Here is a 25,438-nt window from a genome sequence, read left to right as displayed (position 1 = left end):
AATAGGTCCTTTGTGCTTCTGGTTATATTTACTCCCAAGTATTTAATCTTGCGATTAGCTATTGTGAAGGGTATTGTTTTTCTTAGCTCCAGCTCTGCATTCTCTTTGTCACAGTAGAGAAATCCAACTGATTTTTGTATGTTGATCTTGTATCCTGCTACTTTGCTGAATTGGTCAACCATGTCCAATAGTTTTCTTGCTGAGTCTGAGCTTGGCTTTTTGTGTCACTCTGGCAGGGGGAGCAACCTTTTGTTTGGCTCACAAATATCCTTGAGTGCAAAGGCCTGGTTCCTCACTAATATTGAGATGGTCTGACCCAGAGGTACAACAGGACAGACCAGCATCCCACCTGGTGCTGCTGCACTGTCTTAGTCACTGCTATGGCTGAGCTTGGTGCTGCGGCCACTGTGTCACCCCTCGTCTTGTGGAGAGCCTTCCTCATGAGGTTTTTCTTCAGGAACTGGTCCCTCCTGATCACATGCCTGAAGTCTGTGAGGCAAGGCCCTGCCACCCTTATTTCTCAGGAGCACTCTGGCTGTTCTTCCAGGACACAGTTCCTCATTTTTCTGCCAGCCCCTGGTACATTCAGTATTTTTAAAACACTGTTATCCAAAGGCATCAACATTTTTTAATAAATTGTTCCAACTGTGAGCACATGTGGTTATGGAGTTGGTACCAACTCCTAGCTGACTCTCTAGAGGGTTTTCACAGACAAGACAGGAAGAGACCGCCCATCTTTATCCCATGGAGCAGCTGGTGGGTTTGAACCACATGCCTTTGGGCTGGCAGTGCAAATCCTTACCAAATCACCAGGGTTTCCTCTGAATGTATGAGGTGACTGAAAAAACCATGGCTTGGGACAGGCCCTCCTTAAGCCTCAAAGTGACATCCTAGTTCTTGAAAAGTCCTTTCTAGCAGCTATGCCCCAAGCATTATGTCTTTTGATTTCATGATTGCTGTCTGACATGCTGATTGCCTGGCCCCAAGTCACCCCCTTCTCACCACAATTCTGTCTCCACAGTACCTCCTGGCCATGGTGTTGGTTTACTTCCGGCGTGCCCGTCTACCTCTCTGCGACTACACCCCCAGAAGCTTCTTCCTGGCATTGTGAGCAGGGGTGGGGGTGGAGAGGCCTGGGGGGGTATTTGAGGATGGGACAGGACAGGCACTATGGCCTGTGCCCTCTGACCCTTGCTCCCTCATCAGGTACCTTGCAAATGACATGGAGGAAGACCTAGAGAACCCCAAGTGTGAGATTTTCCCGTGGGCACTTGGCAAAGACTGGCGCTATTGGGTGGTAGACTTCCTGCACCAGAGGGAGAGGCTGTGGGCCCGCATGGGCTTCCGCGCCGCTGTCAGCCGTGAGTGCTGCGAGGAGGTAAGGCCGGTAAGGAGGTAAGGGCTGGGGTGGGGGTGAGATGGGCCTGCCACCCCCTGACCACTCACTCCTTTCCATCAGGTCATGGCGAAGGAGCCCACTCACTGGGCCTGGACCCGAGCGCGGCATCCCCACCATGGAGCTGCTCAGAGGAGATGCCCAGAGGCCCCAGTCCCCTTGCCTCGGGGCCCTGGGCTCTCACCCCCCTACTGCTCCCTCTGTAGTGTACGCCGTAGGCACCACCAGCAGCTGCCCTCGTCTGTTTCATCTCAGTGGCACTCTCTGAAACCCAAGTGGCATCACCCCCATCTCCCAGTGACTGAGGGGCCCTGGAGTGGGAGATTCTTCATGGTCCATCCTCCCCAGCGGCACGTGGACCCAGGCACCTACACCATGCACAGGCCTCCACGGTGCCCTGGGCCCTATACCACCAGGCAGGGCGAAGAGTGGCCACCAGCTTGCCTACTGCTCTAGTGACTGTGGCCACTTAGTCTGCTGTCTTATTGGCATCAGGCTGGTAGTGCTGCCTGAGCCCTGTTCTCTCGGCCTGCAACTTGTTCCAACTCCGGTCCCCTCGCACTGTATCTACAGGACTCCAGCTATGCTCTAGCCTTGGCCTGGCTCCTTGATCCAGAACTTGGGGCATGAGGGGGCTGATGGAAATGGGAGTCACCAGGTCAGTCCTGTGTCCTTCCCATCGTGGTCACCCCGTTAGTCTCCTCTCTGAGACATTCCTCCCTGTGGATGATGAGAACTATACATCTTGGATGCTATTAACTGCATGAACATGGCCCTTAGGAAAGAGTGGGGCCTCAAGCCTATTTAAGGAAAAGGAAAGCAAAACTCAAATAGAAGAGTCAGCCTAGACATACCTACAGCAGTAAAAGTTGGTCTCTTTCCTAGGTTACAATAAAATATCATGTATTATAATTACTCTCCTCCCAAAAGAGTGAATTTTGTGTCTATTGGGAGCAGGAAAGACTTCTCGGAGGAAGTGTTACTTCAACTGGTCCTTGAGCAATACCTACTTTGTCCATGGAGAGCAGAGGAAGTTCTTGAGACAGTTTAGTGATGAGCATGTGCTTTCTGGAGCCAGATATAAACTCAGCTTGTTACCTGAACTTCTTCACCTGTAAAATGGGCATTCTGAAAGGAGTGTTGTTAGAGTCCAAGGAACTAATACCCAAAGGGGTCTAGCATGGCCTCTGGCATAAAACATCCAGAGGGGAAAGTGGATGTGTCTGGAGGAGGGAACTGGGGCCTAGTCCACAGGCAGGAGGAAGGCATATCTGGGGAGCACCTGGAAGAGGAGATGGAGGAATCTCCAAGTCTGATGGGGTCTGGCTGGGATTACTTCCTGCTTAACGGGGCATGTGGATGAGGAAATCAGAGGACTGAGGACATTAGGAGTCAAGGCATGGACTAAAATATATTTTAACTTCCTTTTCAAATGGGTAATATATTCACATATGCACTTTGAACAAAAATCCCACCTCTTGCTCCTGACTCCTCAGCTGCCTGGTTCCTCTCCCTGAAAGAAATGACAGTGATAATCTACATGCTTCCAGTGAGTCTAGATGTCTAACCAATCATGAAATTATATTTATGTTGAGGTGAAATTCACATGCTCTTGTTAGGTACCACACGGTTCACTGCGACCCACAGTGACCTTCTCCAAGAGATCGAAGCCCTGCCCTGTCTGCTGTGCCATCCCTACACTATCGTATACTTGAGCTCCTACTTCCATCACTGTGTCTGTCAGTCCCTTCTACAGTGTTTTCTTCTGCTCAACTTGCCCCACATGACGTCTTTTTCCAACCGTGGGTCTCTCTTGACAACATGCCCAAAGCACAGGGGACAAAGTTTCACCACCCTTGTCTCTACCATGGTGTACAACAAGCCATTTAAAGACAGTGTAGTGGTGAGTATATTTAAAGGTGTGCTTCCACCACCTCCACTTCCAAAACATTGTCATCAGCCCCCAAATAAAACCCCTGCCCCTCCTTCCTGTGCCCCCAGCAGCAGCCCTATGGATTTGTCTGTTTTACTCCTGTTGGATCGCCATCGTGACTTTTCAGGGGCTTGCCAGAGGTGGTCAGGAAGACACAGGATTGGGCAGGGCTCAGATCTGTTTTTCACACGGTCGCTACAAGTTGTAGTCAACTCAGTGGCGCATGAAACATGCCTGGTAAAGGGAATCCTACAATATGTGGACTTGCGCGTTCAGCTTCTTTCATTTGTTCCTGTTTGGTGCGGTTGAGTCTGGTAACTCACGGAACACAACGTCCAGCAGGAGAAAGCAGTGCCAAGCCCGGCATCACCCTCACCCTCACCACTGCGCTGTGCGCGAGCCGGTTGTGAAACCCAACTCACTGAGGGTCCTCTGTTTTGCTGATCTTGAGCACAGTATTTTCAAGGTTTATCCATATATCCAGCAGTATATTCTTTTTAAGGGTTGGACAATATAACAATGTGTGCTTTTTGCCTATCCATTCATCTCTTGATGGACAGCAGGTTTGTGACAGTGGACAGCTGGGTGTAGGGCAAGACCGCTCTCCTACATCAGGGCCTCCTTTTCCTTGTCTCTGGTCCAGCAACGTGCAGTCTCCCTGACAGGTGTGTGAGTGTGTGTGCCCCACATCTGCATCTTTGCCCCACAGTTCTTTGTGCTCAGAACACTTTCCAACATCTGCTTGCTGGGGGTTAACTCAGTTTCCCTAATTCTGCAAGCCCACCTGGAGAGCACCTCCCCAGCAGTGGCAGGTCGGGTTTTAGCCATTGGTCCTGGGCTGGGCTCTGCGGGAGAAAACTCAGCGCAGGGCTGAGCTAGGGCTGGAAGCAGCCACCTGGTTCTGGCCCTGACTCACCAGGTGATACTGCCCCAAGGAGTCAAAACTCAGGAAATGGGAAGAGAGAGGTTTCATAAGTTTTTGAGAGTCTCAGGTGCTACAAGCTTAGGAAATCTAGGGGCCATTTCTCCAGTAAACATGCTGAGTGTATACAGAGCCTTATGAGGGCCAGAGACCCCCCGAGTTGCAGAGTTCTGCAGTAGCCCCACTCCTTAGAGCTGCGCCCCCCCCCAGGGAAGGCTGCGCAAGGGCGTTCCCCACTGGGTGGCAGAGGGGGGTGGGGGGTGGGGCGCAGGGATGCACACTTGACAGTCTTCCAGCTCCAGCGCCCCCAAAAGAGTAGAGAAAGGCAGGCTCCCACAGCTGCTCGCTGCGCAAACTGGGGGGCCAACAGCCGAGAGGGCAGGGACTTACCCAAGGTCAGGCCCAGAGCAGAGGCCACCTCCCCGCGCCCCGCCCGGTGCCGCTAACACGGGGGCGGGGAGGCGGCACGACTGATGGCCGCGTGGGGTGCCTGGCGGGGTCCCCTAGCAGCTGCCACGGCTCCGGGAATCTCGGCCTCGCGCTGGGGTGGCGGGCGGGGACCGGGACAGCTGCGGGTGCGGGGCCAGCGGGCACGACCGGGGCAGGCCGCCTGCAACTCGAGCCCTGGTCCTCCAGGGCCCCCGGTTAAAAATACTGCGCCCTTCCCCCGCCTGCCCTTCGGTCCAGCCCCTCCCCAGGGACAGCCCTGGCTCTTACTAATTTGTCCTCTCGCGGAGTTGGCCCTGGGCCTGGGAGGGCGGCGGGAGCTGAATAAAAGATAGTGCGGGACTGGGCCGGGCAGATAAGGGCGCGTGGAGAGGAAGCGGCGGGCGCCCCGCGAGGAGGAGGAGGAGGAGGAGGGCGGAGGGGCGCGGGAGGGCGGGGAGGAGCGCTCTTCCTGGTTTGGCCCTGCCCTGTGCTGCCACCGGGAAGCCAGCGGCCAGGACAGCAGCGGCCCCCCAACACCCTTCCCCAGGTAAGGACTGCGCGCTCCGGGGTGATTCCGGTCCGCGGCTGGGGGCTGCCCTTCTTGGCCCTGCTGGGGCTCCCCTAGGGAGGGGGCTCAGGGAGGGTGTTGCCTGGCGGGGTCCTCAGCTACTCCACTGTCCCCAAGGGCTGAGCTGGGGGAGGGCTGGCAGGGAAGACAGAGGCTCAGCGTTCTGTGGAAGGGGTCAGTCCCTGCGGTTCCAGCCCGCACCCCGGGGAATAGAGCCCACTTCTGAGGTGGGGTCTGGCTGCCCCAGAAGGTAGGGGTCCATTCCAGGGGCTTTTCTCGGGATTCCCTGTGTTATCACAGCTGCGCCCTGCGACGTCTGGCTGGCCTCTGACCACTGGGCTGTATGCACGTCCAGACAATGGGAGTCTGGGAGGGGCAAGTGGTGGTCTGCGCACCTGGGGTCTGGCAGCTTCTCTCAGGGTTTCCAGAAGCAGAGAGAGGTGGTCTTGAGCTCTGTGTGTGTCAGGGGCGTGATTCTAGGGAACCCCAGGTTTGAGGAGGAGGAGTGGGCAGGGGCAGGTAGATAGGGTCAGGCAGGCAGGAGCTCTGAGCATCTGTGAATCCCCCAGGATGGCTGAGGAGTTCATCACCCCTGTGTACTGCACTGGGGTGTCAGCCCAAGTGCAGAAGCAGCGGGCCAAGGAACTGGGCCTGGGCCGCCATGAGAATGCCATCAAGTACCTGGGTCAGGATTACGAGCAGCTACGGGCCCGTTGTCTGCAGAGTGGGGTCCTCTTCAGAGACGAGGCCTTCCCCCCAGTGACCCAGAGCCTGGGCTTCAAGGAGCTGGGCCCCAACTCCTCCAAGACCTATGGCATCAAGTGGAAACGTCCCACGGTGAGAGAGGATGTTCTGGGTGGTGGACCCCAGATCTTGGGTGATGTGGGAAAGAACTGCAGGTCCATGCTGGGGAGCAGGTCTGGGATGGCTGGGTGTGTTTCCAGGAGGGACCTTCTCAGGGACAGGCCTTTGGTTCTGTTGCAGGAGATGCTCTCAAACCCCCAGTTCATCGTGGATGGGGCCACACGCACAGACATCTGCCAGGGAGCACTGGGTAGGCCCCGGGGACTCCAGGCGGGTTTTCCATACTAGTTTCCTGTTCCCTTCCTTCTCCACATCAGCTCTGCCCAGCCCTTCCCTCCTGCAAGTCCAGGCAGGCTCTGTTTACCCACTCTGGGCTAGTTTGCCTAGATTCTTGAGTCTTTTCCATAAACTCACAGGCTCTGGGACGACCCCAGCGATACAGTCTGGCTTCTCCCCCACCTGGGTACCCACATGCCCCTCTGGGACAGATTAGCAGAGCACCTCTAACATGGCTTCCTCCCACCCCAGGCGACTGCTGGTTGCTGGCTGCTATTGCCTCTCTGACCCTCAACGACACACTCCTGCATCGAGTGGTCCCTCACGGCCAGAGCTTCCAGGATGGCTATGCCGGCATCTTCCACTTCCAGGTGGGCACCCCGCACACCTGGATGGGGGTGATTGCCTAGGAGGGCAGAGGGGTGAGTCAGGTAGTGCAAAGCCAAGGTGGCCAAGGTCCACGCCCATCCCTGGGGGGACGGCAGCCCTCCCTCTGGAAGGTATTTGACCTGCAGATGGCATCTCGGGTCTCTCATGTGTGAAAGGGTTGGACAGGTATTTCAGGTGGCGGTCTGATGTGCTGGCTAGATTGGAAAGAGCTCTGTGTTATAATCAGGAGGGACTTCTTCCCTGGCTTCTGTTTCTCCTTCTGAAAAAAGTAAGGACTGTTCCTCTGGGGAGTCGGACCTGTGCCGCTGCCCCCACCACCTGCAACCTCACTCCACCTGCACTTCACTCCCCTCCCACTGCCTCTTCCTTGTGTCTTGGCAAACTGCAGCCGCTGACAGAACCCTGCAGAAAAAGACACAGATAAGTCCCTTCAAGCCAGTTTTTCCTGACTATGTGCACAAAGCCCATTTTTCTAGTCACTTTAATTAAGTCTCTGTGAGCTGATGTTTAGAGACACACCCCAGCTCTGGCCCTGGTGGCTCCAGCCCAGCCCCGAGCTGGGTGTCCCCTCCTGGTTCTACCGCCAGATCTCTCACCCCACCCACTTTGGAGGGGGAGGCCCTGCGGGGACCCACAGTGTGGATGCCGCTGGCTGGCTGATTGCCGCACCTGCCCCCGCGCTAGTCCGCAGGGGCGTGGCCTCGGGCCCTTGCCCCTGCCTCCTTCCCTCTCTCCTCCAATCCGCTGTTTCCAGGCCTCCAATTAGCCTGTGCAACTACCTGCCCCGCCCTGGCCACGCCCCCTGTCAGTGTCTCACTCCAGGCTCCTCCAATAGCAAGTGGCCAGTTTCTAGTCCCAGGCGCCTTGGGCTGGGACTTTTCAAACCCTCCTCCTTCTGGGCGACCTGCTTCTCTTGGCTTCTCTGCAGTGAAGCCCGTGATTGCGGAGGAACCAGCCACGCCCATCTTGTGTTTCAAGGCTCTGTCTGGATACCTCTTTCTCCTTTCTCTTCTAGTTTACACATATCTCCTGCCCTCTCCTCTCTAAAAACAGTCCAGCGGGCATGGGAGCTGTAGGGGCTGACCTCCACTAACCTCACAAGAGGGAAAATCGCCTTCAAGAACCCCTGCAGCAGAGCAGAGCCCTGTGAGGTCAGATGTTGCTCCTCCCCACGCCTCCCTTACCGCCCCTCCAGGGACTGTCCTCTACTACTTAGTTCACTAGTTCATTGCGGTGATCCCAGATCTCACAGACAATAGCTCACAATTATGGGAGCTCATTAGCAAAGTAACAAGTCACAGTTCAGGTTGGAAACACCCAAGATCCACCTCTTCAATCAGGACAGACTCTTCTCAGTCTCTTCTCTGTTTCCCTGCCTTTGGGATCTTCCCCTCACTCAGGCAATTGTTGCAAAGTTCTCTATGTCCTTTCACTTATGTGCCACCCCCACACCACCAGGAAGTTCGGCCCCAAGACTGAGGGGGCCAGCAGACACAGGTCAGCTCCCTCTCACATCAGGCCCCGGTTCTCTGCTATTGTTGTATCTTTTTTTTTTTTCATTTTTATTAATTTAAATTAACATTTACAGAGATTTTGACTTTCCATTTCATTCGTTGTTGCGCTTTTCTCCCTGCCCACCCCTCCCCTCCAGTACAGGCTTCTCTTTGAAAAGTAAAAGAAAAATTCCTTCATTGGCATACAATCCCCCCCCCTCCCCCGCCAAGTGCACTCCACTGTGCAACCTTCATTCTGGACTCTTGTGATAACCATAATACCCTATCGTATATCACTTTTAAACTGTTCTCTCCTTCATTGCTTTTAAATTGTTCTCTCCCTCATCTGTTTCAATGCAATATACATTATTTATCTGGTTTTTCTCAGTCTTACCCCAACCCCGATGTCAGTATCGTTCTGCAACACTGGCACTATGCAGTATTTGTCTCTGTGTGACTAAGTGAACTCAGCGTAATGCCCTCCAGGGTCACTCATTTTTAATAATATTGCATGAGTTCCTTGTTTTTCAATGCAGCATAGTATTCCATTGTGTGAATATACCACAGCTTTTCTAGCCACTCGTTTGTTGATGGGCACTTAGGTTGTTTCCAACTCCTTGCTGTTGTGAACAAAGCTGCGATAAACATGGGTGTGCATCATTATTGTGTCTTAATGGTCTTACTTAGGAATCTGTGGTCAAAAAGATGCCTCTTCTTCATTAGTGGTTGTGAGATTCCTGTTTTCTAACTCTGAGCCTGTTCAATTTTGGGGCGATGGCAAAACTATCCCCTTATTGGCCTTCTACACAATTTATTTGCATGTTCCCATCCAAAAGGTGCATTTTACCTTATTTCTATTATTAGCAAGCCAATCTTTGCTAATAATCTTTGCCTTAGAGGCAAAGATGACAAAGCTTCATTTCACATACATTGGGCATGCATGTTGCTTTTATTATTAGGTGCTGTCCAGTCCAGTAAGACCAAGAGAGACCCTCTAACTCATCGATATGATTCCTTTCCTATCCTGGGCCAATCTCTGACACACCTGAGCCCATTGCTGCAGTCACTATGTCAGTCCATCTGGTTGAGAGTCTTCCTCTCTTTTGCTGTTCCTCCCCCTCTCCAAACATGTTTGTTCTTTTGGCAGTGCATAGGATATTCAAGACTCCTCCAGCATCATAACTCAAAAGTATCATTATTTCTTCTGTCAACTTGGACTTGTTAGGAGTGTCTGTTCCCTGGAAAGGGATATTGTGCTTGGGAAAAGTGAAGGATCAACAAAAGAGAGGAAGACCTTCAATGATACGAATTGGCACAGTGACTGCAGCAATGGGCAGAAGTGTGTCAGAGAGTATGAGAATGGCACTGGACAGGACAGGGTTCAGATTTGTTGTTCATAGAGTTGCTGTGAGTCATATTTACATCAGTGGCACCTAACAACAACATAAGAGTCGTAAGAGTACCTAATGTATTAGATTATAACAAGAAGATCAGTAGTTTGAATCCAGCAGCAGGTCCTGGGGAGAGAGATGGACAATCTCTTCTCAGAAGGATTCACAGTTTCAGAAACTCCCTAGGAGTTACTGGGAGTGGGAACTGATTCTTTGGAAGTGGATTTAGTTGAGTACTCAGTCCTGTGGTGACAGTTACGCCCACATTAACTAGAAAAGTTATACTGAATAATCCACTACAGCTAACTTCCTGGATCTACACCCAGACCTGGAAGAGGGAAGGAGAGTTAGGTGCATGACTAAACTCATCGCCCTTTGGTGGGAACTGACTCAGCTAACCCTGCAGCAAGTTTTCAGAGGCTGTGAAAAGCATGGGAAGAGACTGCCCCTTGGTGTGCCTGATCCAGATCATAGTCTTCACGATTGCTTGCTATGTGTTAGAGAGCTGGACAATGAGTAGGAATGATAGAAGAATTGATGCCTTTGAGCTGTGGTGCTGGAGAAGAGTACTGAATATCCCATGGACTGCCAGGAGAACAAACAGGTTCGTTCTAGAGAGGGTGAAACCAGGCTGCTCCTTGGAGGCAAGGATTCTGAGGCATCATCTGACATAGTTTGGGCATGTTGCAAGGAGGGGCTAGTCCTCGGAGAGGGACTTCATGCTTGGGTGTGTGGAGGGATGGAGGAAAAAAAGGGAGGCCGTCAATGAGATGTATTGATACAGGGACTGGGGTAATGAGGGTAGGTGTGTCGGAGATGGTAAAGTTGGCACAGGATAGAGCAGGTTTCAGGGCTGTTGCACATCGGTCACTATGAGTCGCAAGTGACTCTATGGCACTTAACAACAGTGAAGGGTTACAGAGAGGTTGGGTTTTCACTCATTCATTGTTGTCCATCTTTCTAGTGGCCTGACTGGTGGATTCAAACTGTCAGAGAGGTGCCGCTGTGGAATTAGCAGCACAAGTCTTTAGGGATGGGCTGCCAACCTTTCCTGTGGCCTCGGGGTAGATTCTTTTTTTTTAATTTTTTTTAATTTGATTTTATTATTTTTGTGTGCATGTACCGTCAAATCAGATCTGACTGGTACAGGAGGAGATTGCCCCTCCTTCCCCGGCAGAGCATCTGGTGGATTCGAACCGTGCACCTCTGGGATTGTAGTTGCAGTTTCTTGCCACTAGGCCACCAGAGCTCCCCTTCTCGGGGTAGATTCTGACAGAAGAAGCCTAGGATGGAGTGGAACCACCCCATAGGCTTTCCAAGACTCTAATCTTTACAGGAGCAGATGGCCACATCCTTCCCCTGCTGAGCAGGTGGTGGGTTTGAACCTCTGACCTTCTGGTTACCAGCAGCTGAGCACTTAACCTTGGCCTAATAAAAAAAAAAATTAGCTCAAGTGTGCCTGGAATTATAAGGATTGAACCGGATAAGAATGCGTTTGTTGTTGAGTACCTTGGAGTTGGAATTGCCCATAGCTGACCCTCCAGTGTGTTTTCGGAGGCAGTTAATCCCAGAAGAGGAGCAGCTGGCAGATTTGAACCATGTGCATTTGGAATTGCAGTGCAGATTCTTCCCACCAGGCCATCAGAACTTCCTATGTGTTTGTTGTTGTTGTGGACCCTGCAGTTGGAACTAACCCATAACTGACCCTCTGGTGGATTTTCACAGTTAATCACACAGGAGGAGGCTGTCTGTCCTTCAGCTTCTCCAGTGGAGCAGCTGGTGGCCTCGAACCTGTTTAATCCTGTTTAAGCGTTTTATGAGGGAGGTATTGTTGTTGCTGTGTATCTTCAAGGTGGCACTGACTCAAAGCTGACCCTCCAGCAGATTTTCAGAGGCAGTAAATCACACAGGAGGAAATTACCCATCCTCCCTCAGAACAACTGGTGGATTTGAACCCCACACCTCTGGGTCAGCTGAGTCAGTCCTGACTTGATGGCACACAACAACAATAAGAACTCAGCTAGTTTAGCGTAAGTGTAGCTATTCTGGGGCGTTTATAGAATATACTGTGGTATAGAAATAGAATATGCTAAAAAAAGAAAGAGAACATGCTATGTATGATATATTCTATAAAAAACCACTGGCAGAGCTAAGGCTCAAAACGGGATCAGTGGTCTGTATAGGATCAAGGTGTGGAAGGTCCCCGGCCAAGTACTCATTGTGCCCACCCCTCACAGCTGTGGCAGTTTGGGGAGTGGGTGGATGTGGTGGTGGACGACCTGCTGCCCACCAAGGATGGAAAGTTGGTGTTCGTGCACTCTGCCCAAGGCAACGAGTTCTGGAGCGCCCTGCTGGAGAAGGCCTATGCCAAGTGAGTGGGGACCCCAAGACAGCTCTCCCACCCTGGGGGTGGGGGCTCCCAGCCCCTCTGCCAGCTACCTGCATGTTGCTTGGAGAGCTCACCTGGGCCTGCTCACAGGGTGAATGGCAGCTACGAGGCCCTGTCAGGGGGCAGCACCTCAGAGGGCTTTGAGGACTTCACAGGTGGGGTCACCGAGTGGTACGAGCTACGGAAGGCACCCAGTGACCTCTACAGCATCATCCTCAAGGCGCTGGAGCGAGGCTCTCTGCTGGGCTGCTCCATTGATGTGAGTGTGCCCACTCCCTGCGCCCTGACCTCGCACCCACATGGATACCAGGCCTGTCCCCAGGGATTCCCCTCCACAACCCAACCCTGGCCCAAACCCAACCCCAGACTTGTCTCCAGACCCCGATCTGTCACCTCTGCATCCTCTCTGGGTGCACACCAGCCCCCACGGTCATTCCATGTCCCCACCCCGTGCCATTCCTGTTCCCACCTCTGCCTTTCTCTACATCAGCAATGGCAGCTCTTCCCCAGACTTGTTCTCCCACCGTGCTGCTCTGCTCTGCTCCCACCCCATCCCTGACATCTCACTCCACGTCCGTCCACCATCCAGCCTCGGACTGCATCACCTCCCCGGTCTCAACTCCTAGTCGTTCCCTATCTTATTCCCTGCCTCATCCCTGACCACATTACCATCTGCTCCTGAAGTTACTCCCAACCTCATCCCAGCCTGGTTCTCCACATCACTCCACCCCACCCACCCCTGCTCTTCACTTCCCACAACTCATGCCCAGACCTCCCCGTCCTGGGCCTCAGACTCCACCTCAACTGTCCTCCCATCCTCAATCCAGCCCTGCCCTCTGCCCCATCCCTTGTCCATCCCCAACAGGCCTGATGGTTGCAGGGCTGTTAGTGACTCTTTGGGTGTCTCATGCTAGTCCCCAGCTAGACCCCAGCTGCCCATGAGCAGCAGCGTGGCTGTGGCAGTGATGGACTAGACCAGACCAGGGTCCCTGCGTACTGCTTCCAACCTCTGTGTGTGCAGAGGGGGAAGGGCTGAGAGTCAGCAGTGCTGGGGGCTCGTCTCCTGACTGGGGCACTAACCTGGCCCCCACCGTGGTCTCAACTGCAGCACCCTGTCTGTCTGTAGATCTCCAGTGTCCTGGACATGGAGGCGGTCACTTTCAAAAAGCTGGTGAAGGGCCACGCCTACTCCGTGACCGGGGCCAAGCAGGTACCCGTGGGAGACTGGTTCCCATCCCCTAGCTTGTCCCCTACATGGTGTCTGACTCGGGTTCTGGGAGGAACTGGCCCCCACTTGACCTGCAGGTCTTCTTCTATCCCATCCATGCACCTTTTACTGTGTGTCCCATCCCACCTGGGTTTCCTGCCCTTCATGTCCAGGGCTGCCTCCCTCATCAGACTGTAATTCCTGGAGGGCAGGGTCCCTGTGATGGGGAGCTGGGTGCCCACCGGGTGAGCCCTGCGAGGTGATGGGGAGGGGGTGTCGTGGGGTGCACAGGGTAGGCACTGATGGGATCTTTGGGAACCAGGTGAATTACCAAGGGCAGATGGTGAACCTGATCCGGATGCGGAACCCTTGGGGTGAAGTGGAGTGGACGGGGGCCTGGAGCGATGGGTGAGGCTGGGCGCTGGGCTCTGGGTGCAGGGCCAGTGGGCTTACGATTGATCACAGAAGTCCATCTTCATGTTCTGGGGACAAGGTGGGCGCTGTCCTGACAAGGGGCTCCTGTTACCAGACTCTGCATATCCAATAAAGACTCCTGGGAATTGGAACCTCAGGACTTGATCTGCGGGTGTCCTTCTGACCCGAGGCAGGCTGGGTTGGGCCCCAGTAGTGCCCCACAGCTCCTGGACAGCACCCCCAGCTTCTGGGTAGTGCTTTTAGCCCCCAACAGTGTCTCCCAGCCCCTGACAGTGACCCCTAGCCCCTGGGCAGCACCCCTAGCTCCTGGGTAGTTCCCTTAGCCCCTAACGGTGCTCCCAGTCACCAGGCAGTGCTCCCAGTCACTAGGCAGTGCTTCCAGGCCCTGGCAGTGCCCCCAGCAGTGCCCTCCTTCCTGCAGCTCCTCAGAGTGGAATAACGTGGACCCTTATGAGCGGGAGCAGCTCCGGATCAAGATGGAGGATGGAGAGTTCTGGTGAGCGCCCCCCAGCCTGCCGCCCTGCTGCCCCACCAGTGCCAGCGCCCTGGCCGGGTCCTGGCTCACTGTGCCCCCCCCCAGGATGTCATTCCGGGACTTCATGCGTGAGTTCACCCGCTTGGAGATCTGCAACCTGACGCCCGATGCGCTCAAGAGCCGCTCCATCCGCAAGTGGAACACCACGCTGTACGAGGGTACCTGGCGGCGGGGCAGCACGGCCGGGGGCTGCCGCAACTACCCAGGTGACGCTTGGTGGCCGATTCTCGGCTCTCGGGGCTTGGGGCTTTTTCCTGTAAGAGGGACATAAAGGATGATTTGCTTTCAGAAGTATTCAGGGCTCTGGTCCATTCGAGAGAGCCAGCAGCTTGTCTCAGCCTCCTGGGGCCTGAGCAAAAGCCCCAGCCCAAGCCCTGTGCCCTTGAGCTGACAGCAGTCAGGGACTCTGCAGGGCAGAACCACCCCTGAGCTTTCCCCGATGTTTAGGGAAGCAGACAGCCTCAGCTTTCCTCCACAGAACTGGCAGGTGTGTTTGAACCTCTGACCTGTTGGTCAGCAGCTGAGTGCTTTAACAACAGGACCACCGGCTCTCCTTAGTAAGAGAGGGGATGAGAGCTGAGACCTTGGTCCTCCTCGCTGCCCTCACTGTCACCCACCTCGCTGTCACCTCTGCCCATTTCCTGACTTCCTTCTGGCTCACTGACCAGTCCTTTTTTTTTTTGTCCAGTCCTGCCTCTGTCCCCGGGCTTCTAGACCCATGTGATGATGTGGTGACCTCCCTGTCCTCTTAGTCCTTGAACGTCCTCCCTCCCAGCAACCTTTTCCTCTGTCTTTTTTTTTTATTTTTTTATTTTTGTGTGCGTGTACCGTCAAATCAGATCTGACTGGTACAGGAGGAGATTGCCCCTCCTTCCCCGGCAGAGCATCTGGTGGATTCGAACCGTGCACCTCTGGGATTGTAGTTGCAGCTTCTTGCCACTAGGCCACCAGAGCTCCCCTCTTTTCCTCTGTCTTAATCCTTCCATCACCTCGAGGACACCAGAACGTGTAACCAACCACTCATGGTATCCACACATCCTCCCTTTCCCCTCCACCATCCACCCTTCCAGCTCCCCGACTCCACGCCCTCAGTCAGTCTCTTTTTCTATCCGTGGCCTATCTTTTTGCATCTGCTGCTTGGCACTGGTCCCTTCCTCTTGCATCACCTGTCTAGTCTTCTTAGCTGGGCTGAAACCCATCATTGTGACCTTGTCTCTGCCCACGCACCGTTTCTCGGGCCCGCCTTTTGCCCTGCCTGTCTCACCTTCTGCACAACCACAGTCCTGGCCTGGCCCAGCTCTCCAGCCTCTGTGGTGCACCTTCTGCACCAGGGATGCTGAGCGGGGCTGGAGGAAATCACATGCTGGGCGGTGTTTTCCATGTCATTTCACAGCCACAGACCTCAAATGAGCACTCTGTGGGCTCAGCACTTCAAGCACTCTCTCCTCCAGCCTCGAAGCCTGGTGCTCTCAGCGGAGAAACGCCTTGCGCTTCTTTGAAAAGGCAGACCTCATCACTGGCACACCCCCAGACCAAACCCACCGCTGAGGGGTCGGTTCTGACTCATAGTGACCCTGGGGCTGCCGATCTTTCACCCAGGGGCAACTGGTGGGTTTTGAACTGCCAACTTTTTGCTTAGCAGTCCACTTCTTTAACCACCATACCCTCAAGGGTCCTTCAGAGTCCCACTTCTGAATCTACACCTGGGCCTCCCTGCCTGGGAGAGTGGCTGGACAGGTTCGGCTCTCATGGGGACCCGCACCTCTGCCCTGTTCTGTGTTCTCTCATCTTGGAAATCGCCCCTTCCACCGCACCCCTGGCTGTTGCCCCCCTGAGCACCTGTGCATGTTAGAGGTTCCTGATTTGCAAGAGGAAATGCTCTCTGCATATCATCACCCACCTCTCAGCTCCCTTCAGAGTAGTGTTTCTCAAGAGTAGCTGCACACTCCGTTTCCTTTCTCACTCCCCGTCCAGGTTTAACCCCTGCCAGTCTGGCTTCTGCCCCCACCCCACTGTGAGACTGGTCTGAAGATCACCCCAATAGCTTCTGTGGTGCCAGTGCCACCCCTACTGTCTTCTCACCTCACACCTCACACATACACACAGAGTCCTCAACACAGGTCCCTGTTGTTTCCACACATTCTTCTCTGTCCTGGGGATTCAACTTCACCTCCTCTGCAGGGGAGCTGCCCCATGATTGGCCGACACGTCCATGCATCCCTTGCTGGCCCACAGCACCAGCTCTGTCACCAATAGGTGCTTGTCATGACTTGCTGTTGACTGGGTTTCTGCCCGTGGTACCTTCCGTACAAGAAAACGAGGCAGAGCCTGTCCCGCATTGTCTTCGTGCTTATAAACTTGAGCTCTTCGCTGTGGCTGCGGTGCGTGGTCCTTTCTGACCCAGGGGCTCATCCTCCTGGCCTGTATCGGAAAATACTCTGCTGTTGTTGACCATTTTCTTCGGGGGATTTTTCAGAAGTAGATCACCAGGCCTTTTTCCTAGTCTGTCTTAGTTTGGAAGCTCCGTCGAAATGTGTCCACTGGGAAGGACCCCACTGGTGGTGGAAACACTGCTTCCAGCATCATGAGCACAGACAAGCCTCGGCTACACGGCAGGTAGGGTGGGTCTTACATGTGCTTCCCACGTATACAAGCTTCTTTTGAGGCTCGTTCTGTTACCGGTCCACCCCTCTGCCATTGTTGTTGTTATGTCCCGTCAAGACAAAACCGACTCAGCTCCTTTTGCCATAGCACACTGATTGAAAAGCATTCCTGCGATTAGAGATGGTTCATTCTTTCCTCAAAGTTGTTCTTAAAGTTATTACATTTACCCATTTATTTTAGTCGCCTTTTCTTTAATCTCTCTTTCTTCTTGGCTTTTTGTTTCCCACATGTGTTTGATTTAATTTTTTAACAAAACCTTTTGTGTTTTTCAATTGTATTTTTTTTAATTAATTTTAATAAAAGTTTACAGAGACTTAGGGTTTCCTGCCACTCATTGTTCCACTATTCTCCCTCCTCCCAAATTCACTCTTCTTGAAAATAAAGAAAAACTCTTTCATTATTAATGCAGTCCCTCACCCCAAGTCCACTCCACCGTGCAGCCTTCACTCTGGACTTCTATAATGACAAGAATACCCATTCATAGATCCCTTTTAAACAGTTCCCTCCCTCATCTGTTTCAGTGCAATACACATCATTCCTCCCCTCCTTTTCTGTCTTCCTTCAACCCCAATGTCAGTCTCGTTTTACAACAGTGGCCCTATGCAATATTCATCCTTTTGTGAATGAGATATTTCACTTAGCATAATGTTCTCCAGGGTCATCCATTTTGCAGAATACTTAATGAGTTCCTTGTTCTTCAGTGCAGCATAGTATTCCATTATGTGAATATACCAGAGCTTCTCTATCCATCTGTTGATGGTCAATTGTGCTTTTTTGCATGAAAATTTACAGAGCACTTGATATTCCATTCAGTTCATAGTGATTTTGTTTTAGAGTTCTCACACTGTAACAGCACTCTTCCCAGCTCCTCCCAGTGATTCTCGTGTCCATCCATCCTTTTAGCCCACCCCTTCTGAGCTTTATCCTGGTTCCAGGCTGCTCTTTTGATCATGTATGATTCATTGTTCTAAGGTATGAGACCTTCCTGGTGGTGTTCACCTCATAGTCTGTCAAGGACCCTCTACTGTGCTTCCCTTAGATCAGTCAACAGTGGTAGCTGGACCCCACCAAGCCTGATCACGGGGTCGTGGAGGCTGGAGCTGGTCCTTCATACTCACAGTGTCTGTGAGTCATGTCTTTTCGTCACTCTTCTTCTGGACTGGGAGAAACCAGTGATTAAAGAGAGATACCCAGGGTCATAAGCAAGCTTTGAAGTCCCCAGTCAGTCACTTCTCTCCAAAACGCAATGTAGAACATTGTTTTCATGGTGTTCACATCAACTTACCAAGTTCTACCAAAAATCCATTTTGAGATTTTTATTTGGAATTGCAATGAATCTGTAAATCCTTTTGTGGGAGTCTGAAATCTTTGTGATTTTGAGTCTTATTCTCTAAGGCTATGCTACATCTCCCCATGTGTTTTAATCTCCTTTGATGTTTCTTTGAGATTTAATCCTAGCTACTTTATCATCTTATTGCTCTTATAAATAAATGGTACCTCTAATTGCATCTCTCAAGTAATGTGGTGAAACCTGTGAGAACCAAGACGTGACGGGACGGCTTTGGTTTTCTGAGTCTGACAAGTTTTCTGCTTGTGACTTGCTGCTGTCTCATGGCTTTTCTACCGTTATCTGTTAGTGGGAAATACTTGCTTCCTCCTCTGGCGGTTTACCACTATACAGAGATTCCAAGTTTTGCAGATACAGTAACATGCTATGGACTTACAAAAATTATTTTGTATCCAACAGTATTGCTAAACAGTACTGATTTCTCTGCAGATACTATGTGGTTTTCTACACTGACACTAGAGTGCCTGCAAATAATGAAACATTTGTTTCTTCTCTTTCCATTTTTTATAACTTTTATTACAGTTTCTTGTTTAACATACTAACTAGGAGAGTAGATTGCGAAATAGGAGTAGATAGAGGAGCCTGATCTTGTTCCTCTTTATTATCTTTTATCTTTTTTTTTCATGCCATGAGGTATGTTTTATTTTCATAAATCATACAATTTCCTAGAATAGCCCAGGGCAAACCAGAGACTTTGGTGGTTCCTACAGAGACCCAGGGTACAGTGTGCGTGGGTTCACACTGCAGCTCACTGCTTTTGCCCATCTGACAGGTGACTCTTTCTCCACATCACAACCAGGGTGTCGCACTTGATGCAGGCAGAGACCCTGCAGGATCCTCAGACATCTCACTCTGCTTCTCCTGCTCAAGGGTCTTTTTGGTTGGCAGCGTGCTCTCCTCACTGTAAAACCTTCTTCCGCTTGGTCTCACCAAAGCTGGTGATTTCCACGTGCAGCTTGTCTGTCATTTTCATGAAATAATCTGTGGTTCCCCATCCAGCCAATGCCTGGGTGCCCCCAGTCCTGTTGCTTCAGTGAGAGACTTCAACATCTCACCATTAAATATTTACTACACATTTCACCACTAAAAACTTTCTTTTTTAAAATTTTTAAACAAATCTTCTTTTTTGTGCGTACTGTTGAATTGACTCCAACTGGTACAGGAGGATATTGCCCCTCCTTCTCCAGTGGAGCATCTGGTAGATTAGAACCATAAACCTTTGGGATTGCAGGAAGTTTAAAGTAGTATATTTTTAATTGTATTTACTGTTCTGTATCAAAAGGAATTGGCAGATACAGAAGAATTTAATGAAATAGCATTTGAGCCAGAGCCTATGGTGATGAAGGCAGAAGTTCAGGCTGCTTTGAAGGAAATAGCAAAAAATAAGGCCCCCGGAATAGATGGTATACCAATTGACATATTTCAGCTAACAGATGCTGCCGTGGATGTGCTCACCAAGTTGTGCCAAGAAATCTGGAGAACGACCACTTGGCCAACTGACTGGAAGAGGTCTATATTTGTTCCCATCCCAAAGAAGGGCGACCCAACTGAGTGTGGAAACTACAGAACAATCTCATTGATTTCACATGCAAGCAAGATTCTACTGAAGATTATCCAAAAACGACTGGAACAGTACATCAGCAGAGAACTGCCAGAAGTCCAGACTAGGTTTAGAAGGGGTTGTGGTACTAGAGATATTGTAGCTTATGTTAGATGGATCTTAGCTGAAAGCAGAGAATAGCAGAAGAATGTCTATCTGTGTTTCATTGATTATGCAAAGGCATTTGACTTCGTGGATCATAACAAACTGTGGCTGACTCTGAGAAGAATGGGAATCCCGGAACATTTAATCGAGCTAATGTGAAACCTATACTTGGACCAAGAGGCAGTCGTCAGAACAGAGCAGAGTAACACTGCATGGTTCAAAATTGGGAAGGGTGTACGCCAGGGATGTGTCCTATCTCCATACCTTTTCAACCTGTATGCAGAGCAGATTATCCGAGAGGCTGGTCTCTATGAGGAGAAGCGTGGCGATAGGATTGGTGGAAGATCTATCAACAATCTGCATTATGAAGATGGCACAACCCTGCTCACTGAAACTGAGGAGGACCTAATGCACTTACTGCAGAGGGTCAAGGACTGCAGCCTTCACTATGGACTGAGGCTCAATGTCAAGAAGACAAAAATTCTCACCACTGGACCAATCGGTAGCATCAGGATGGATGGCAAAGAGATTGAGATTGTTCACAGCTTCAGTTTGCTCAGCTCCACGGTCAACACTCTTGGCACCAGTAGCCAGGAAATAAAAAAATGTATTGCGATGGGAAAGTCTGCTGTTAGGGACCTCTCTAAAGTACTCAAGAGCAGCAGTGTCTCTCTGGAGACTAAGGTGCGCCTGATACAGGCCATGGTTTTTGCAGTCACTTGTTAGTGACCCTGTGAACAACAGATTGTAATCCTACTCTGTCCTATCCTTGTCTCTGACACTCTGGAGCCCGTTGGAGCCATCATTGCGTCAGTCCTTCTGGTTGAGGGTCTTCACCTCTTTCGCTGAGTGATATCCCTTTTCAATAACCAGAATGAACATTACTTTTATCTGTCTGTTACCTACTATTTCCTGAAAATAAGAAGGTACAGTGTTTATTTATTTATTTTTAACCAACTTATTTTCCCTCAACATTGTGTTCTCTAGGTTTGTCCACATTGGAAGATGTTTCAGTAATTAATTTTTCATTATTGCTAAATAGCATTCCATTGTATGGATGCATCACATTTTTGCCTTGTTCCTGGGCTCTTAGGTTGTGTCCATTTTTTTTGCCGTTGTGAATTCTGCTGTGATGCACATAGGGTGTACATGATGGTTGTGTCACTTCTATGGGATTTCAGATCCCTAGGTTATATGCTGTTGTCTTTGGGGGCCATCGAGTCAACTGTGATTCATTCCCACTCTGTGAGCAGCAGCTCTCATCCTTGCACTCACCTCACCAGCTCGGATTCCCTTGAGCCCATTGTTATACCCACCCTGTGAGCAGCAGCTCTGACTGGCCTCACTGTCTCTGATACGCTTGACCCATTGGTGCAGCCCTGCATCAATCCGTCCTGGTGGGAGTCTTCTCTCCCACTGACCCTCTGCCTTTCCATGCATGATGTTTTTTCCAAAGACTGGCCCCTCTGACCAACATGCCCTACGTCTGCGAGATGAAGCTTCACCATCCTTGCCTCCAAGGAGCACCCTGGTTGCACTTCCTCCAAGATAAATGATAAACTTGTTTATTTTTTGGGGCGGAATGAGTTACTCAGTACTCTTCAATACCATTTGGCATCTCTACCCCTAATTTCTTTCTTTTTTAATCATCCACCTTTCCCACAACTACAGTTGTGGGAACGTTTGTGTTCTCATCAACAATGGGTAAGAATCCAGTTTTACTCTGTCTCATCCAATGTTTATTGTTTTTCTTTTCTTTTTTTAAATCTTACTATCCTCTCTCTTTCAACCCATAACTAATCAGAGCTAATCTGTCAGCAAGTTTTAGCGGCTGTAAATCACAGGGGAGGAGACTGCAGATCTTTCTCCAGTGGAGTAGCTGGTAGATTTGAACTGTCTGCCTTTGGGTTGGCAGTGCAACTCCTTACCCACCAGGCCACCAGAGCTCCCTAACCACCCTAGTGGGAAAGAAATGGCATCTCCTTGTTTGATTTGCAGGCATCTGCTCGTGTGTCTGCTAGATTTGAATATCTTTTTTGGTTAAGTGACTTTTCATGTCCTCAGGTGAATTTTTAGTTACATAATCTCAATATGCTTCAGATACTAGACCCTTATGAGTTAGATTATTCCTATTGGGTTATATTTGGATGGTGAGTTGTTTATTCTGACCCCTCCTCCCCTGTCAATCTGTAGGTTATCATTTTACTCTTGATAAAGTTTTTTTGTTTGTTTGGGTTTTTTTATGAGGTCCTGGTATCTATTTTGTCTTTTGTTGTACATGCATTTGTTGCTGTGAATATTAAGTTAAAATCAATATTTCATTGTGTTTTTGGTAAAAATTTACACACATACATCCCCCCAAGAAAGGCAGCCCACAAAAAAGGTCCCGCTCTGACCATTCCATCGTTCAGCAGTATCACGTGTGGGTTTTTCACAGTGAGTCATCTACTTGTCTCCAGTACTCTAGTTTCCCTACAAAGCTGCCTTAGCTCAGCTGAGAAGTGGCTCTCAGGACCCCACTCGGCGATTAAGCCTTGGCCTGAAGATGCTCGGCTCCAGCTCCATGGAAACCTAGCTCTGCCAGGTTCCTGGAGCACCCCATTCAGCCCAGATTCCCACCTTTCTTGCCCCGGGATCCGGGAAGTTCATCTCTCCATTTCCTGCTGGTCTCTCAGGGCTGCTACCAGCACCATTTTGCGGCTCCTTCTCACCCCTCTCATCCCGGGGGTTACAACTCTGTCTGTGTCCAGAATCTAAGAGGCTGTCCTCAGCATCCTAGACCCAAAGGACACGCTCCGGCCCAGCTCTCCTTCCTTGTTGGTAATGAGATCCCCGTTTTTCTAGTTTCTTTATTTTTAAAAAGTGTTTCCCCCATTCCCATTGTATTTCATTTGATCATTTCCATACATTGTGTCTGATAAAATGAATCACTATTGATATATGTGTTTTTCTAGTTTCTTAAGGTGGAAGGTTAAGTTTCTGATTTGCAGTTTTTTTAATTCTTTTCTTTCTGATTTGCAATTTTTAAAAAAAATTATTTGTGTGTATGTGTGTGTACTGTCGAATCTGATCTGACTGGTACAGGAGGAGATTGTCCCCCCTTCTCCAGCAGAGCATATGGCGGATTTGAACTGCTCTCCTCTGGGATTGCAATGCACTGATTTGCAATTTTTTTTTAAATTACATGCTGTGTGCTGTCAAATCAGATCTGACTGGCACAGGAGGAGATTGCCCCTCCTTCTCCAGTGGAGCATCTGGTGGATTCAAACTGCAGGCCTTTGGGACTGATTTGCAATTTAAAAAAAAAATAATATATATATATGTTGTTGTTGTTATGTGCCTTCGAGTCGCTTGCAACTCATTGCGACCCCATGTACAGTAGCCCTGAAACCCGCTCTATCCTGTGCCAGCTTTACCGTCTCTGACACATTTCCCGCCGTTACCCTCTCTGTATTGTGGTTTCATTTCTATTATCATCTCTGTTACTGGTCAGTCATTTAAGACAGGAGACTTGGTGGTGCCGTGGTTTAGCACTCAGCTGCTGACTGAAAGTTTGCTTCAGTGGAGATTTATAGTCTTGGGAACTCTAAGCGCAGTTCAGCGCCGCCCTATAGGGTCTGATATTGGTAAAAATCCCAAAGCCGCCGTCTTCTCAGTTACCAGATCTGCATGCAAAGGCCAGACAGTGACTAAGCGAGAGTCTGACCGTGCTCAGGGTTCCTGGTAGTCAGAAAATGCCACCTGGATGAGGTCATTCAGAGCAGAAGTTGGGGTTTTCGTGAACCTGAAAGCCTGGTTGACACACACGGTATGTACAATGCCAGGCACTCCAGAGATTTGAGGCGTAGTGGCTTCTGTTAACTCTTAGATTAACCTGACACTACTGTTACTCTCATTTTACAGCTAGGAAAACTAAGGTATAGAGAGAGGAAGTGGTTTTTAGGTGCTCCCGAGTTGACTACGCATCATGGTGACCCACGAATCGACAGAGCTGAGCCTTGCTCTGTAACACACCGTCCTCCTGACCTCTGTCATGGGCTCAAGCCCATGGCGGCAGTCACTGGGACAATCCATGTCGTGAATGGTCCTCCTCTCTTTCTCTGACTCTCTGCCTTTCCCCGCATGATGCTGTCTTCCAAGGACTGGTTCCTTCTGATGTTGCTCTTGTGAGGTGCTATTGAGTCACCTATGAGGTAACTCATAGTGACCCTGTGCATAACAGCTCTGAAGCCCACCCTGCCCTGACCGAGTCTCACTGACTCCGAAAACAGCTACTCCCCCCCGGTTACAGAATCAGTCCTTCTCATCTGGGATCTTCCTCTCTTGTGCTGTCCTTCCAACCTTCCAAGTCTGATGTCCTTTTCCAAGGACCAGTCCTTTCTGGCCATGTGCCCAAAATATGCAAGATGGAACTTTAAAATCCTAGCCTCCAAGGACGAACTTGGTTTCACCTTCTGCAAGACAGACATATTTGTTTTTCTTGTCAGTCCGTGGTATGTTCAAGACTCTTGTCTAGCATCACAATTCAAAGGCATAGATTCTTCTCATCCTTAGTCATTGCCCAGCTCTCTGATGTGTAGCAAGTAATTGCAAAGTCATGGCCTGAATCAGGCACACTTTTAATCTCTAGACTGACAGTGTTGCTTCTCAGCACTCTGGAGAGGTCCCTGACAGCAGATTTTCCTAGTGCAATTAGTCTTTTGATTTCCTGACTGCTGGTGCAAAGAGTGTTGATTGTGGAGCTGAGCAAGCTGTAACTCTTAAACAACCTCAGTCTCTTCTCCAAGAAGATGAAAGTAGTATACAGAGTCTCTGTACCAAAAAGAATTGGTTGACACAGAGGCATTTCAAGAAACAAAATATGATCAAAAGGCAGTGGTGATGAAGGAGTAAGTTCTGGTTGCCCTTAAGGACTTGCCAAAATATAAAGCCCCAGGAATTGGTGGAATACCAATTGACATATTTCAGCAAACAGATACTGCCCTGAATGTGCTCACCAGGCCAAGAAATCTGGAGGACAACTACCTGTCCAAATGACTGGAAGAAATCCATATTTATTCCCATTAAAAAAAAAAAGGTGACCCAACAGAGTATAGAAATTATCGAACAATATCACTAATACCACATGCAAGCAAAATCCTGCTGAAGATTATACAAAAAAAAAAAAGGCTGGAAAATTACCAGAAATACAAACTAGGTTTAGAAGAGGTAGTATCATTAGAGACATTATTATCAATGTCAAATAGATCTTGGTTAAATGAAAAGAAATCAGCTTTCTACGAAGATGGCGCCAAAAGCGAAGAAGGAAGCCCCTGCCCCTCCCAAAACTGAAGCCAAAGCAAAGGCATTGAAGGCCAAGAAGGCATCCTGAAGGGCGTCCACAGCCAAAAAAAAAAGAAGATCCGCACATCACTCACGTTCCGGCGGCCTAAGACGCTGAGACTCTGACGGCAGCCCACATACCCCCGGAAAAGCATCCCCAGGAGAAACAAGCTTGACCACTCTGCCATCATCAAATTTCCCCTGACCACTGAGTCAGCTATGAAGAAGATA

The 25,438-nt window shown here is 50.4% G+C and overlaps 2 protein-coding genes across 2 annotated transcripts in view; both read left to right on the top strand.

Annotated features, from left to right (window-relative positions):
- SPDYC (speedy/RINGO cell cycle regulator family member C) overlaps positions 1-3,739 on the top strand; it is a 9,924-nt gene extending 6,185 nt beyond the window's left edge. The window contains exons 5-8 of the mRNA XM_006901523.1: positions 1,022-1,107; positions 1,207-1,378; positions 1,460-1,610; positions 3,672-3,739. Coding sequence (XP_006901585.1) covers positions 1,022-1,107; positions 1,207-1,378; positions 1,460-1,610; positions 3,672-3,739 — 477 coding nt within the window. The remainder of the gene's footprint in view (positions 1-1,021; positions 1,108-1,206; positions 1,379-1,459; positions 1,611-3,671) is intronic.
- Positions 3,740-5,818: 2,079 nt separating this feature from the next.
- Positions 5,819-25,438, top strand: part of CAPN1 (calpain 1, (mu/I) large subunit) — a 38,568-nt gene continuing 18,948 nt past the window's right edge. Inside the window, exons 1-9 of the mRNA XM_006901449.1 lie at positions 5,819-6,085; positions 6,233-6,302; positions 6,581-6,699; positions 11,840-11,973; positions 12,082-12,250; positions 13,118-13,201; positions 13,521-13,606; positions 14,055-14,129; positions 14,214-14,374. Coding sequence (XP_006901511.1) covers positions 5,819-6,085; positions 6,233-6,302; positions 6,581-6,699; positions 11,840-11,973; positions 12,082-12,250; positions 13,118-13,201; positions 13,521-13,606; positions 14,055-14,129; positions 14,214-14,374 — 1,165 coding nt within the window. The remainder of the gene's footprint in view (positions 6,086-6,232; positions 6,303-6,580; positions 6,700-11,839; positions 11,974-12,081; positions 12,251-13,117; positions 13,202-13,520; positions 13,607-14,054; positions 14,130-14,213; positions 14,375-25,438) is intronic.

Source organism: Elephantulus edwardii, unplaced genomic scaffold (genome assembly GCF_000299155.1).
Source record: "Elephantulus edwardii isolate Elephantulus edwardi_28Jun2011 unplaced genomic scaffold, EleEdw1.0 scaffold00328, whole genome shotgun sequence".
NCBI classification, from domain to species: Eukaryota; Metazoa; Chordata; class Mammalia; order Macroscelidea; family Macroscelididae; genus Elephantulus; species Elephantulus edwardii.
This window is presented reverse-complemented; position numbering and strand designations above follow the sequence as displayed.